Source organism: Haliotis cracherodii, unplaced genomic scaffold, assembly GCF_022045235.1.
Source record: "Haliotis cracherodii isolate W230 unplaced genomic scaffold, xgHalCrac1.p SCAF_8, whole genome shotgun sequence".
Classification (NCBI taxonomy): Eukaryota; Metazoa; Mollusca; class Gastropoda; order Lepetellida; family Haliotidae; genus Haliotis; species Haliotis cracherodii.
The window spans coordinates 44096575-44112191 of record NW_027266341.1 but is presented as its reverse complement, the minus strand read 5'-3'; the positions used below and the strand labels follow the sequence as shown (position 1 = coordinate 44112191).

At 37.1% G+C, this 15617-nt stretch overlaps 1 protein-coding gene across 4 annotated transcripts in view; it reads right to left on the bottom strand.

The window, feature by feature from the left end:
• LOC139450511 (protocadherin Fat 1-like) overlaps window positions 1-15617 on the bottom strand; it is a 247276-nt gene that overhangs the window by 35273 nt on the left and 196386 nt on the right. For 3 of the 4 annotated variants that reach the window (XM_071232241.1, XM_071232243.1, XM_071232245.1), the window contains 4 exons: window positions 15117-15134; window positions 12962-13997; window positions 3912-4079; window positions 3134-3291 (listed from right to left, as the gene is read on the bottom strand). In XM_071232241.1, the coding sequence (XP_071088342.1) occupies window positions 3134-3291; window positions 3912-4079; window positions 12962-13997; window positions 15117-15134 (1380 nt within the window). The remainder of the gene's footprint in view (window positions 1-3133; window positions 3292-3911; window positions 4080-12961; window positions 13998-15116; window positions 15135-15617) is intronic. The other variant, XM_071232242.1, reaches the window with a different exon arrangement.

The window sequence follows — 15617 nt, the reverse complement described above, 5'->3', positions numbered from 1 at the left end:
TTTATGTCAACGTGACATTTTCGCAATAGAAATACATTTACATATAGCGCGGGAAGTCCCTACGGTGACTGGTCAAATTGTTCCATATGTCAAAATATCCAGCAATAGCAATCAGCTGTGCCAAAGAGCTACACTTATGGCTCTTATAATTTAAAATATATATAGTACAAGCTGCTGCTGCTACTAAAATATCACAATATTGTAATATATTATTCATGATAAAATAATAATTTCAGATACAATTTCTTCCGACCATAGCATCCAAGTTCTTTGAAGTTGTATCATTGGGTACTTTTTACCTGAATCACCAGTAGATTGGGAGAAAAGGTTTGTACAGCTGATTGCCATTTCTGGCATATTTTACCAGAAAATACACATGGTAATCTTAATCTCTGCATATAAAACAATGCCTTGGGGGGCAGGAAATACAACTTAAATAGTATATCATCAAGTCTAGTGATGTTTTATCCTATAATTTAATATTTTTATTGACCAAGTTTGTTATACCAGTTCGATCACCTGAATTCACTGAAGGGATATGATGTGTTTTTGTAAAAGGGCATAACACTCGAAAAGTATTTTGATTACACTATAAATCATGTATTTGTGTTAGGTGAGCAGAGCATCTACTATTGTGTTGATCATCTACCCCCCACCTCTCCACCTCGGTTGATCGTCTATATTGCATCATCAATTATTTGGACGGCAAAAGTAGTGTTGTGGCAAGGCATCACTGTATCCATGTAAACAATTTACATAAATGTCTTGGCATATGGACATTTGCAATGCATCCACATTTCAATCAATTGTTACGCACATAGTTGAAGCTCTCAATGATAATGTTGAACCCATTCCACAGGCGAATAGCATAAGGACACCCCCAAACAAAACTCACAATATGTATTTACTAAGAAGGCTTTGCATATCATTTAAATTACGGATGACATTGACAATGCTCAGCTTGCAAAATATCAAAACTTTCAGTAGTTAATTTACCTCAAAAAGAAAATATTGTGAGTTAAAAAAGTATCAGCCAAATTTCTAGGCACACAGCAACCAGAATCGGCATGCAGTCCAATATTCTTTTTATAATGTTATCATTTTATAAATTAGATGATATTTTATGATGAAAAGAAAATTAATTTCTAAAAATACCCAGCAACTTTCAGTGTATTTAATTATAGACAAAAACAATCTGAATCGAAACATCATTGATTAGATGAAAGTTGTACGATCATAGTTACGGCCGTAAACAAATACATGCATCGTGATCATGTAATACAATTACAATAATTTTGTTACATCTAACCTTTTTTTGTAGAATTATTTACATGGATGCATACATCTTCGTAAAAATAAATATCATATTTTTATTGAGTTTGAAAATAATTTCATTTGACATGTTTTTGACAAGGCGACAAATGTAACATGTTTGCGTGCCTAACTCATGATTTGTCTAGTTGAAAAAGTCAACAAACGCTTAGAATAATTCAAACTATTTGATGATACACATCTGAACTAACATACATTCTAGGTAAACCATTCAGTAGCAAAACAATGCAGATTACGAAAAACAAGCAAAATTCTTTCAATATTATCTATCATTGCTGAAACCGGAAGCATTTAACCACAACTGACACATCAAGGCGAAATATGCAAAAGTTGACAAACTACCATCGAGAAAAGTCTGAAATACATACAGTATTTTAATATCTATCATCACCTGTTTACCTGTATTAACCTGGGTAGCAGTCCACTCCTATGTTTTATTTTTGTTGTGATTTTTCAATTATTTTCTGACAAGGATGGCAGCTGGGAGTGACATAACATATTGATATGACATATCATATAACAACATAATATTGTTATTGGTCTATCCTTGCAAGAAGGACAAGTTAGAATTAAAGATGTTGTTGAAAACTTTTTCTGAGAACCCTGTCCTCAGAAGGATGAAACTAGGTACACGGCGACTGGATGGAGGATGTGTTGGCCCTATGTGATTTTGTACCCAAGAAAATAAGACAATAGAAAACAAGCATGAAATACTCATATCCCCTGCCAATATTACATGTCCGGTTGTCTGCAATGCATTAGCTCCTGTGAACAATGTTCACTGGGCCTTTTTGTAAATGGCCTTATTAGCAGCACTAAAAAAAGTTATTACAGGTGTTGTTTTGCCATCTGCAGTTTATGATAGAATATGTAACTGTTTTTGGAATGAGTAAGGATGAGACAAATGGACAAACAACTTCTTCATCACAATTAGGATCGATGGTTTTGTGTAGGTTCAAGCAAGTGAAGTACAGACTGAGAGTATGGTTGACAAGAATATATATAGGATAGGAGGCAGTGTTAATACACTTGAGAACGTTTAAGATCAGTTACACTGTTGTATTTGTAATGAGTTGTGTTTCTGCATAAAGTTAGTCAATGAATACAACAACTGTGTCCATGACACTTTTGGAGGAACATACACTCAAGCAATGCAGAACTTAACAAGAATGGAAATGAAATCAATAATGCGAGATGACATTATGTGCCAAGTTTGGTGAAGAAATATGATATGGTTTTCAAGATCTGCTCCAGAAACGAGGACTACCGCCATTTTCAGTCTAAGTCAAAGTCATTGCCATGGAAACTCAAAAAATAAAAATAATTTTTTTTAAATATCCCAAACTATCAAAAGGCACCAGTTCACCACTCGACCTATCTATGTGCCAAGTTTGGTGAAGAAATATGGTACGGTTTTCAAGATCTGCTCCGGAAACGAAATGTGACAGACAGATGGATGGAAGGACGGAAGGATAGACGGACGGCACCCGTTCCTATATCCCCATTCCTATATCCCCCTTCCACTTCGTGGCGGGGGATAATAATGAAGGTCGGGGTAATTCCACTTCAAAAACATTCCAGAAACTATCATAGATAAGTTAATGTGTTTACTTTTGAGTAGCCATGATAAATGAAGGTTTAACCTAACACACAAGAGTCTCTGGGAACTTGGTTGACTGTTGTTGTAAGAGTTAATTGCAAAATTTATCATTCCAATGTAAGGACTTTCAATGACATTTTCTGCAGAATTTCAGCCTCTAAACGATGTACTATTTTCTGTTGAGGATGCAAGAGTTGTTACCTCAAGTACACTGTAGTCTGCAATTCCCCTGGTGTTCATCAAGTTGGCATTAAGCTGCCTGGTCCTGATCCACAGCGACAGCGTCAGTTGTTTGGCAGTTTTCAGGTTAAGTTCCCATCGAGCATAGCTACGACCCATGAATGTCATTGGACGGTCCCCTAAAAATCATATTTCATAGTACTTTTAACAAGTATGTGATAACCTGTTGTGGGAAATAACATGACTACTGGTAAAACATGACAGTTGCAGGAATAGGACCACTTTATGGAACAGAATCAAAGAAAGGTTATATATATAAGAATGGTGCCATAGCACTGTAGCTCACCTGGATAATTAGTTAAGTTGCTCTCAAATATCTAAATATCTTCTGCAAAAATACCAATGATTTGAACAAAATATTGAGAAACAAATATGATTAAGTTCAGATTCCTCAGTCTGGCAATATGACAGAAGATGTTTACAGTGCCAAATGTAAAAACTTGTAAACTATAAACTATTTCAAATAATTTCACTACAATTTGAACAAAAATAGCTGAGTAATGGCCATTAATGTATTTTTCAATGTAGCTGCCATGATCTCCAAAATGAAAATTGGATTAGAATCTCTTGAACAAATTCAGCTGCTATCCCTGGTGGGAACATGTACGTTTCAAACTTTATTTGACCAGTGGTTTCTTTGTAAAAGATGTCTACAGATGCTGCTCACACTGGACAAGCAGGCCATGACAACCTCACACAACATTCGCACAGATGAGGAAAAATGAAGTAACATAAATACCTTTGAGGCAACTGACATCAGATGGTTTGCACTGGATAGGGTCTTTGTCACATCGGTCTCCTGTTTTGCCATTTGGACACACACATACATACTTGTTGAAACGGTCACGCTCACACAACTTGTAGGAAGGACAAGGTACACCACCACACACATGGGAGTCACAGTGATCTGCAAGTGATGTTGAAAAATAAAGGAATAATGCAAGGGACAGACACATAATATCTAAGATATGCTAAGCAAGTGATTGTTGTTTAACACAGCTGTCAGCTGTATTCCATTCATATCATGGCAGTCTATAAATTATCAAGTCTGAGCCAGACAAACCTGTGGTTGATAGAATGAGCAACATCCCACTCCATCAGGGTACAATAACATTTGCTCAACAAAGTCACCTGATCCAAAAAGTCACCTCTTGCATCAAGCAATAGTGACCTGTATGCCTAATTATACTGACAATGAACATAACAGCTTGAAGCAAACAAATGGTATCAGTCCTCTAGCTGCAGTTATGCTCAATGAAGTGGTTAAAGGCAGTCTTGAACCTTTTCAGTAGCTTATTGCTTGGGTTCAGTTACTACAGCCTTTACAACCATCAAGGCCTCGAATGTGCAAAATCAGCAAAATGAATTTAATTGTTGAGAATTTACTTAATCAGTGCTTCCAAACAGGCACTATTATTGATCACGTTTTTCACTTTGATTTTTCCAAAATTGAAACATGTACATTTCCCTCATAATGAATGATGTGGTGTTTGGGAAGCTGCTGATATGGTCCGAGATGGATGACTTGCTGTATGACTTAATGGTTGAAGTCAATTTAATAAATCACAAGAACCAAAAGACATACGTATATAATTGACTATGACTGTGGACAATCGTATGAGGTGAAACATCCCGCCTCATCAAATACTCAATCAAAGAGTGCAAAACTTCAACCATTATACCAGACAGTAAATCAGCCATCTCAGCAACTGCCACAAACACCACATCAATTGGGTGATCGCTCAAATCCTCGCCAACAAGTTTCCTGACTTCATGAAAAGAAAACAAGCAGAAATAGTGCAGATTCATCACCACAAGTCATCAATCAACACAGATATGTTTTTTTCGACTTATTCACCAACTTTGAACTCAATAGCTCTATCTCCTTTATCCTATCATCCCACCTATATTTACTTAATTCTGTATAATTGCCTTCCTCATCATGTGTCTTCTGTCCATTTTGTTGCAATATTATGCCTCTGGCTTTGTTATTGAACCCATTTATGTTAATCTCTCATGTATGGAAAGTGTTGTCAGTGTGAATCTTTCACCTACCATATGTAATGTTTGTAATAATGAAATAAGCAACGATACATAGTAATAATACACCGACAGTGAAAATACAGGACTCACAAGGTCAAGAAGGGTCAAGGGGGTATATTTCCATCCTGTGGTCATCTTGCACATGTAGTTACACATTTAGTGAATAAAGTTATTTTAGATGGAATTAAGTTGCACATGTGTATGTTGCATTTTACGATCAGTCTTGCATCATTTGTGAATATTATTTTGTGGTCGAATACAAAATAGAATACGTCAGATTTAGACACAGTTTCTTTTGCTGTCAGTGTATGTTACTGTACATTAAATCAATCAATCAATCTTTATTCATAAATACTGAAGAGACTCAGGCCAATAGTACAATTTGGATGGAAAGTGACTTGTACCTTTTAAGTAGTTAAGTTAATTCTACAGCAGAGTATTTCTAAAATTCATTGCATGAACTGCATATGCTGTTAACATGTTTTAGTACATTAATATTTTCTGTGGACATCAATTTGAGAAATTTATAAATATCTGGTGTTCTGTACATATAAGGGCACAAGTGTTCTCTACGCAAATGTTCTAATTCTGGACATATAAAGAAAATATGATAGTCATTAGCAATTTTGTATGCGGGGTAAAGCTTACATACTCTCAATTATTTTGGTACTTTTGTGTACCTTCCTTGTTCAATCTAAAGGCTATGAGAAGAACATCTTATTCGTAAAAAGAATTTTCCAAATTTAGGGAGAAGTGATTTCAAAAGATACGCTTCAGTTTTAAACTGGGACTTGAACATTATAGAATTCACATTTTGGTTATAATAGAAGTATCTCGTTTCATTTCTGAATAAAAGTATCCTTCAGTATTAGAGAGAACATTTGAATATATTGATCAGGATATTTTATGTTTTGACTTTACAATATATACCAAAAACCTAGTTCATTAACCATTTTCTAAATAGACTATATCCAATTTACATTTCCGTGACTCTCCTACATCACCATCATATCATAAAACTTGTTTTGGATATTCAAGGAAGGCATTTGTAATACCCGGTAGTTGTTATCAATATTTCATCATTTTTACCTGTTCATTTTATAATAGAGGGAATGTACCTGTTTCACCATAAGCCATTGTATTTGGAGTGTTCAATTTAACTCACAGAAATCGCTTACATGCATATGCATATGTTCTCTCTCAAGGGTTGATAACTTACTCATGCCCCATACCACAGCTGTTTGTAACAGAATCAGGTTTATTTTTGTATCAAATACTTTAAAAAGCAAATTGATAAGTAGATACCCAAATATTTGTATTTCGTAGCTATATCTAGAGCCTTACCTCTATAAAACCATTTCTCACGTTCTGATATTTTCCAAAACAATTTCATGTACCTTCGGGGTTTTTTCCATGTTGACAGTTAAACATCACTTTTCACAAAACTCTTCCAACATATTAATTTGACACTGCAAACCACTTATAGTACCAGAAATCATCAGCAAATAGCAACAGGGATTTTTTTAATAATATCTTGATGTAATTGTATACTTTCTCTACAATTATCTTCTCTTTCCATGGCTTATAGGCAACAAAAAATGAAATGAACTAAGACTACAACCCAGTCTAACTCCAATACATGTATTACATTAAAATTCATCAGTATAAATACCCTTACTTTGTAAAGCACCTTTTACTTGTTCATTATAGATATTAGTAATTTAGACATTTTTGCATGGAGTCCACGTTGCCTTAGTATAGACCACAATCTATCAGGCAGTACTGTGTTGAAAGCTTTGCTAAAAGCAACAAAAAATTGAGTAGAGCTTTCCTCCCTTCCCAGATAGATACCTTGAATTACTGAATACAATAAGAAAATATTGTCTGTGGTAGCATTACCCTATCTAAAGTCAGCTTGTGATTCTGTTATTTTATCAAATGAATCAGCCTAAAACACTAAATAATAATAATAATAATAATAATAATAATAATAATAATAATAATAATAACAATAACAACAACGACAACAATAATAATAATAATAATTATCAATGAGATTCCTCTATAATTACCAAGATCATTTACCAGTCCATGTTTATGTAGTGGAATGATTACACCAACTGATCAAACTTTGGGGAAAGTTGCATTTGCAAAAATTGAATTGAAATTTTTAAATATGGTGCAACTATAGCAGGCTATTTTTTGAAAAATTCAGATAAAAATTATTATTTATTTATTATTATTCTTGAGCAGTAAATACTTGAGATAATTTCTTCCTTTGTGATGTGTGAATCTAGAATATCTTGTACAATACATGTACCACTTTCATCGTTTTGCAAGTGGTCATCTACAGATAAATCTTAATTATCTATTTTGAGGGAAAAATGATCACACCATGTGCCTAAATCTATATTGTTAACAGCATTTTTGCATTAAGGTTCTTCAGTATTCCCAAATGGCACTTTTCATCGGAAATATAATTTTTGAGTTTATCCTGCTGCTTGTTATTGTATTCTGGCGTTTTAAGTTTAAACTTGTTATTATACACAGTCCTTGCACAAATGTAATTTTCTAATAAATTTACATTTTTGGTTTTACGAAATATATTCAGACATCTACATCTTTCCATTTTTGAGAAACCAACTTTCAGAATCAAACCATATCTTGTCAATAATACAACCTCTAACTTTTCGCTTCAAACACATACCAGCATGCGAAATTGCTTCAACTAGACAGCCAACACTCTCATCAAAAGCAGTAAGTTCTGTTTCCACAGCTTTTGTTACTAAATTCTGAACCTGTTACCAATAATAGAACAACCTGGTATTGTTCCAATCTGTGATCCCACACATTTGAAGGTCTAACTACTAGATATCGAACAATAGTTATCATTGTTTATGATTCTAAGAATACTATCTCCATGACGTCATTGCCATAAATCCTGTATTCTGGCTGCAGTCACACCATACTAAAACTTTCAGGTTTTCAACTGGGGTCCCCTTCACTGTCAACTATACAATACTATTTGTCCAAAAAATAGCAATGTCAGCTCACAGCTCTTACATGCGTAAGGCAGGTAAATCCTCAATTAAGTATCCCTCTATCTGGAAATCATAATTTGGTATAATTCTTACATCAGTTCAAAGGTCTTATCTACCAACTTGTAACGTTACTTCCAGTCTAAAACTACGTCATTCTCTTTTATGACCTAATTTTGACCCTAATGACGTCTTTAATGACATCACTTCTGGTATTAATGACGTCACTTCCAGTCTCATTTCTCTTCCAAATGTGACGTCATTTCCAATCATCAAGTTAACATAATGATGTGATAGACCTGCCCTGGGCACAAGAGACAGCAGCAGAAGAAGGCATACTCACCTTAGGAACATGTAGGTGAAACTTGAGGTCAATGACGCCAGACTTATGGCGAATGCTCTAATTTCATGAGCGGAGCATAATCCCTAGTGGGGAGAAGTGTCTTGGGCCTGATGATATACTGAGACTATCGTGGTCTTGAGCCAGCCTTGACCTTGGCCTTAGTTATATATCTTATTCAGAATGAGTCTTGCAAGAGATGAAGAGGCTTTTCCGATGTGGGCAGTCCGTAGAAGCGGGATATAATTTAAGGGCTCTGATAGGACAAAGAAAAGTCGGTCAGGATGGTCCACCATAATGTCTGTGTCCCAATGGGCCGAAAGTGGCTCCGTGGTATTTGGCCACGAATTGTGGGAGAGATAAAGTCAAGGAAGACCAGTTTGGGGCATGAGAAAGGCTGGAGTAGTTCAATGCATGGAGATCAGAAACTCTAGCAGGCGCAGCCATGGATAAGAGGAACTCTGCTTTCTGATATTTCTGGAGTAATGTAGCGGAAGCAAGAAACTTGTAAGGCGGTATCAGGAGGGCCGAGATTACCGCTGAGATTACCACTGAGAGGTTCCATTTTGGGAAGGTATGAGGAATATGGACGTCTTTTAGGAAAAACTAACTCATAAGCCAATCCAATACAGGATGATTGCTGATCAATAAACCGTCATGATGGAGAATGGAATGAATGAATAGCAGTTCCAATATCCCTCGACGGTTCCGTAAAGAAAATGGTTATTTTGATGGAGATGTAGGAGGAAGATGGCAACCATGGGGATGGGGATGGGGATGGGGATTGGGACGGTGACGGTGACGGTGACGTTTCCTAATTCCAATCGTCGTCGCCACTGGATGAACTTTGTCCATCTGTTGTTGTAAAGAAGAGAGGAAGACGGTCCACAGGTGGTGGTGGTTCCCTATGTCGATGTGATCCAGGAGAATCTGTCCGGATGGAAGGTCCATTCAGTGGATACGACCCTGCCATGTCTGGACAGGCTATCCACGAGGATGTTTAGTCCATGGAAAGAAGAACAGAGGAGTTGGTGAGGAGATCCTTCCAATGTTGGATTGCATAGAATATTGCCCTCATCTCTCTGCATTTGATTTGGAGAGCCTGTTCCGATTCCATCCATAGACCCTGTATCTGGAGGTCTGCTAGATGGGCGCCCCAGCTCTCAGGCATTCGTGAACAGACGATGTTCTGGTGGGCGAGGGATAATAGGAATGCCTGTCATGACATGATGTCGGCAAGTCCACCACAGGAGGTGATTGTGGAACGTTATCAGTAAGGGAATTAAGGTGTCTAGAGGGAGGTCCCGAATACCGTTTATGCATGCCTGTACACGTCGTAATCGTAAACATTGCTTGTGGGTCAGATCCTTAAGTGAGGTAAGCTGTCCGAGGAGGAACATCCACCATCGGATCGTGAGAATCGTTAAGGTCAAGGCCTCGGTGATCGTGTGACTCATAGCAGTAAAACCATCTTCTGGGGGACAGAGTAGACCCTCCTGGAGAAGGAAGCGAGCTCCGATGTAAGATAGGTCAGTTGCTTCAGGTCCCCACGGATGTCTGATATGGAATCCCTTCTGTTGTTAGCTGCTGTGAAATGTCCAAGTTTTTGAAGGACTGGAAAGATTCCTTGCTAATAAAGATATACTTCTAACAGAGTGGTTCTTGGAAGGTGTAATCTCTTGAGATGTCCCTGTATCTCTTCGATGATTCCTTAAAGAAAATGGTTATCCTGATGGAGATGTAGGAGATCGATGACATGCATGCCTTTGAAGAGACAGCCTTTAAAAGAGTGGATATGAGATAGAAGGGGTTTAAGTTTGAGGCTATGGATGAGTCACACTTGATCAATGCGAATCGGTACAGTGTTGTCTGCCAGAGTCTCGTTGTACCCTGGGAGGAATGAGGAACAAAGAGGCGTACACCGGCTATGAACCAATTAATATAGGCACTGGGAAGAGGAAGCTTTGTACTTGGATTCTTGACCAGCTTTAAGAAGTCTTTATCCAGTACCCATGTCTCCAGTATTGGTGGTCGTGGGTCTGATATAACTTCTTCAGGTTGGGGAGAGGCAGCTTGTCATCATGCCTGAGTCTGTGGAGATTATTATAGCTGCAGTTCACTATTCCCTGTGTATAGCTCTGCTCAGAGTGTCTGATGAACGTGGGATGACACAGGGGCATGGCAGCCCACATATTCTGGCATCAACGATGGGCTGGACTTATCTGTGTGGGGAGTCAGATTAGGCATATACTGATATATTGCATCCAGTAGGTCTACAAGGATAAAGGAGTACCAAATTACCCTGGTGGTTGAGTTTCTGAACGAGTGTTGGAGGCTGCTGGGGAAGTCTCATCATAAAAGTCCGGCTCTGGACGGTTAAGTAGACCACATGGTGTCCGTGCGACTCTTCTTCTAACGGCATCCATGATTCAGGTAATAGTTGCAATGGTATGGGGATCATGGTGTTGAAACATCTGCACCATGTGGGTACCGCCATCATAAAGGGTCGTTAGGGTAAATAAACACAATCACAACCAATACAATACACACCTGGATCAAGCCCAGTAACCAATATATTCTAATATACCAATATAGTATAACAAAATACTGAAAGTAGAGCAATGAATGTGACCACAGCTAAGTGCTAGAGAGCATGTCTACTTTTGTAGGGCGTGTTGACTCTAACAAACACAGAGAGAAGTGAAGATTTTCCCGCCTTATGCACGTAAGAGCTATGAGCTGCCGGTGCTATTTTCGGGACATTCAATGTTGTATAGTTGACAGTGAAGAGATCCCCAGCTGAAAAAACTGAAAGTCTTAGTATGGTGTTACTGCAGCCAAAATACAAGATTTATGGCAATGGTGTAATAGCGGGAGAGGATTCGTAAGAATAATAAAATCTTGGACACATCTTTCCCCATCATTTGCTGCACACAAAGTGACAGTAATAGGTAAGTGTGAGGATTCTGCTCTACTCGCAATAGTAAAATCTCTACATTGGTAAAACTATTAAGATCTATAACACTTGCCCCGTTGTTGCAAACAAACGCAAAATCACCTATATCCGAATCTGACCAACATCAACCATTCATAATCTGAATGTTGAAAACTGAACACAGGAAACAACATGATCACAACCTTGAATATTCTCATCAATATTGTCTTCAACGTACAATAAACAATTCCGTGCCATGTCCACATTATTCAGTCTTGTTTGACAACAGTATCTGGATATATACCAAAATGTAGCTATAATAGTATATTAAAGAAGTTATCAATAATATATGTCGACATTGTCATTGCCAACTGAATCAGCAAATGTGCAGACTCGCTCGCCTGTTTTTGTCCGGCTTGCCTCGGTGCCACAACTTTCATTTCTTCGGGTATCATTTCTAACTAGCATTTTTCCAACTGTGTCTTCCCGTTCTCAGGGAACTAATGTTCGAATCTGGCGGTAACTGACTATGCCATTTGAAACAGCTGCCTTCTCCCAGACATATTTGTTTCGGCTCGTTACAGTCTGTCTGTTGCAGTTCTTCTCGCCTCTTTCCTTGATTGACAGGTCCCATGAACTTTGTCTTAATCATACTCTCCATTGATTGGCTACTGACTGTGTGGGCGTGTCAAGTTATGTGCATAAATTAAACAATCATCTGATTCATGTTACGCCACAGTATGTATTCCTACACTGGGAATGTTTATCAATCTTGTCATTTTTGTCTGCTTTTATATAAACAACTGTTTTTGGTTAAACTATCATATGTTTTCGTTGCCGAATTTAATTATAAGCATTGACAAACTATGAATCTGCATAGCCGATTCTTACAAAAGTCTGCACATCGGTTTTTTGATTCATACCTCAATGAACAGAAAAAAATACAGTCAATCCTTAATTGTACTTTCTGTAAAGTATGCATGTTTTAATAACAAAAGATTAATATTATGGTGAAACAAAGTAACAATCAACTGTTCACACATCTGTGATTACTGATGATTCAGTTACAAATATTCAATGTATTATAACAACCCACATGATTCTGACTCAAAAGATGGAAAAGAGTTAAATTGGAAACTATACCTGGAAGAAACTATTCTGACATCTTCTTTATGAACTGGCTGCTTATTAAAACAACATTATTCTCAGTGTAGCTTTTTGGTCTTTACCAGTCAGTTTATCAGTTATTATGTATGCAACAGTTTGATGAGTCAACCTTTTTAAGATTGACCAATCACTAAAAATACCATGGGTCCTGTTATTTTTGCAGTAAAAAAACATTGACATAAATAAGCCAAATAACAGTTAGTTAGAGGGTTACTTTACCCATGAATTTTAAGTTATTGGAGAAGTATTTCTGGAATTACACTTACCTCCTTGGCAGATACACTGATAACTGTAGTAATGTCTTGCAGAGACAAAGCTCTCACCACCCACAATGACTGGTGTTAGCCTGCTGTTGTCAAACACAACACTGCCAACACAGGTGCCCTCTGTGCATGTGACATCTGCACAAGTATCACTGAACACCTTGATAACTTGCACACCAACAGCTGACTCAATGCGTCGTGCTGCGCGCAGCACTTTCTTCCTGAGGGAGTTTTTCTTGAAAAAACGATCTCCAGATTTCCTCACAGCAAACAGAACATCAAGATTACTAGATGTATCTCTCTTCCATCGTCCAGGAAATCTTGGGCCTGTTGCTGGTTGAACATTTATTATTTTGATATTTCGTGCACTGACATCAAGTTCTCTTTTAAGGGTGTCCTGAAAATCTTTCTTGCTGTTAGCAAAGAATTGTTCAGGTATCATATTTGCAAACTGGATAGTAATTGCATTGTCAACCATTTCTTCAGATATTGATACAACATCAACAGAGACTTGAGAAAAACTTGTAAACTTTCCATCACTAACACTGATATTGATTTCATAGTGGCCAGCATCGAGTCCAAGTAGTGCAATAACATTTCCGTTGTGGCGATCAACATCAAACAGATAACGGTTATTGGAAACAACCTGGAAGATAACTGTATCATAGGGATCATCATCTTTGTAGTCTACTTTTCCAATGACACCTCCTGGAAACTTATCCTTGTATGAACTGATAGTAATGGACAAATTCCGTACGACAGGGGCATGCATACTTTCATCAACCACATAGATGGTGGCTGTAGTATCAGCATACTGACTTGGTCTTCCACTGTCATATACGCGAACTGTCAGTTCATATGTGTCTCTTAGCTCTTTGTTTAGTTTTCCAGCTAGGCTCAGCTCCCCATCATTACTCATATGAAATTCCCTATTACTGTTTCCACTGATGATATCGAAATCAAAAGGAGGTCCATTTTCTACCAAATCAATATCTGTTACCATGAACATCAGTATGCTGTCACCAGTTCGACGTCCTTCCTGAAACATATTTGCAATAATACTGTGAGTAAACGAGAAGTATAATATGAACATCTATTGAAATGCTATTATCTAGTACTTATCAGTCTTGTCAAAGAACATATTCACATATATTTCAAAGAATAAATCAATCATTCAGCATTGTGATACTGAAGAAACATAAGAACGTCGCTGCTGACTTCATTAAGCAGAATAAGCTATAACATAGCAGTGTGACAAAACTGGGATTTATCATGCACTGTTCGTAAACATGCAGGGAAATAGGAGTGCATCTACACAATAAAATAGCTTTTGTAAGGCTACTTGTATACTCATGCAAACTATTACAGAACAATATAAAAACTCTCATGATATCATTCTGGCCATGTAAATGCATTCACTGATGTTTATATAGAATTCAACTAAAGCAATGGCACTAAAGCCCTATTGATGTTTTTGCCATGTTGACTACTTTAAGCATGTCAGCGTGCATATGTAGATAACATAATCTCAACTGTCAGCTATTTCGTTTAGGCCATCAACGAGTTCTGAGAACAGATCACATTTGTAGAGGTATATGCAAACAATAAAATGGTGACTATTCCACCATTCTGTTTCAATACATGGCAAAAGCATCTGATTTTCATGAAAGAAAAGATAATGTGTGACATATGACGACAACAGGCATCATGCCAGGACAAGTCTTCCTCATACAGAGCTAGATTAAGTGCCAGTTAATCTTATGACATGATGATCACATTATATGTAACAACATATATTTCAAGAAACACATTGCAACACATCTACATTGAAAGACAACAACATATGTAGACTTTATATCTGTTATAAGTGTAATGATGCAATCCAATGTGTTAGATGATGTCCTTGGGGCTACAAATGGCATCCGCCCACACTATCCTGTGAAGATGAACACGCAATAATCATTTCTGACAGAGCACTCAAGACAATAAACCTTGATTCACAATTCACTACAAAAACTGGCCTTATCAGGAGTATTGCTTGCAAGGACATATACAAGAATCAAGCTATGAAAATCAAATAGCAACTGAAACGTCTACAAAATCAACATGCAACAAATTATCATAAGTTAAATATTAACTTGAAAAGTACTTCACTTACTTTCATTAGATCAGATCGCTGTATTGAATAAGGATTTATGTGTTAAGATTTGTTTGATTATAACTAGAATCTAAAAGAATTGTCATCCTACAAAAATAGTGCAGCCTCAAAGTTGCTATCACAAATAGGCCGACATTCGGGGAAACAAACAACTTACACTTGGACACTTCTAACAGCAATCACAAAGGCTCTAGTTTACGAACAGATAATATGGAACAATACAAGTATGACCTTAAGGGGTGATGAAAACAAAATGAATAACAATTACAATCTCTTATTAACCTTGTAGCATGTGCTTGAAATCCAACAGCATATGAGGACACATATCATAGCATTCTGTGCTTATACCAGTATTTCTAACAGCATAATGCAAAGCACTGTAGCTCACCTGGTTATACACTATAACCTACACGTAAACATCTTAATGTGTCAAACCAGAAACCAGTGTTGGTCTGCATTTTAAGAAGTCATATCAATCATGCATGCACAGAGGATCAACAG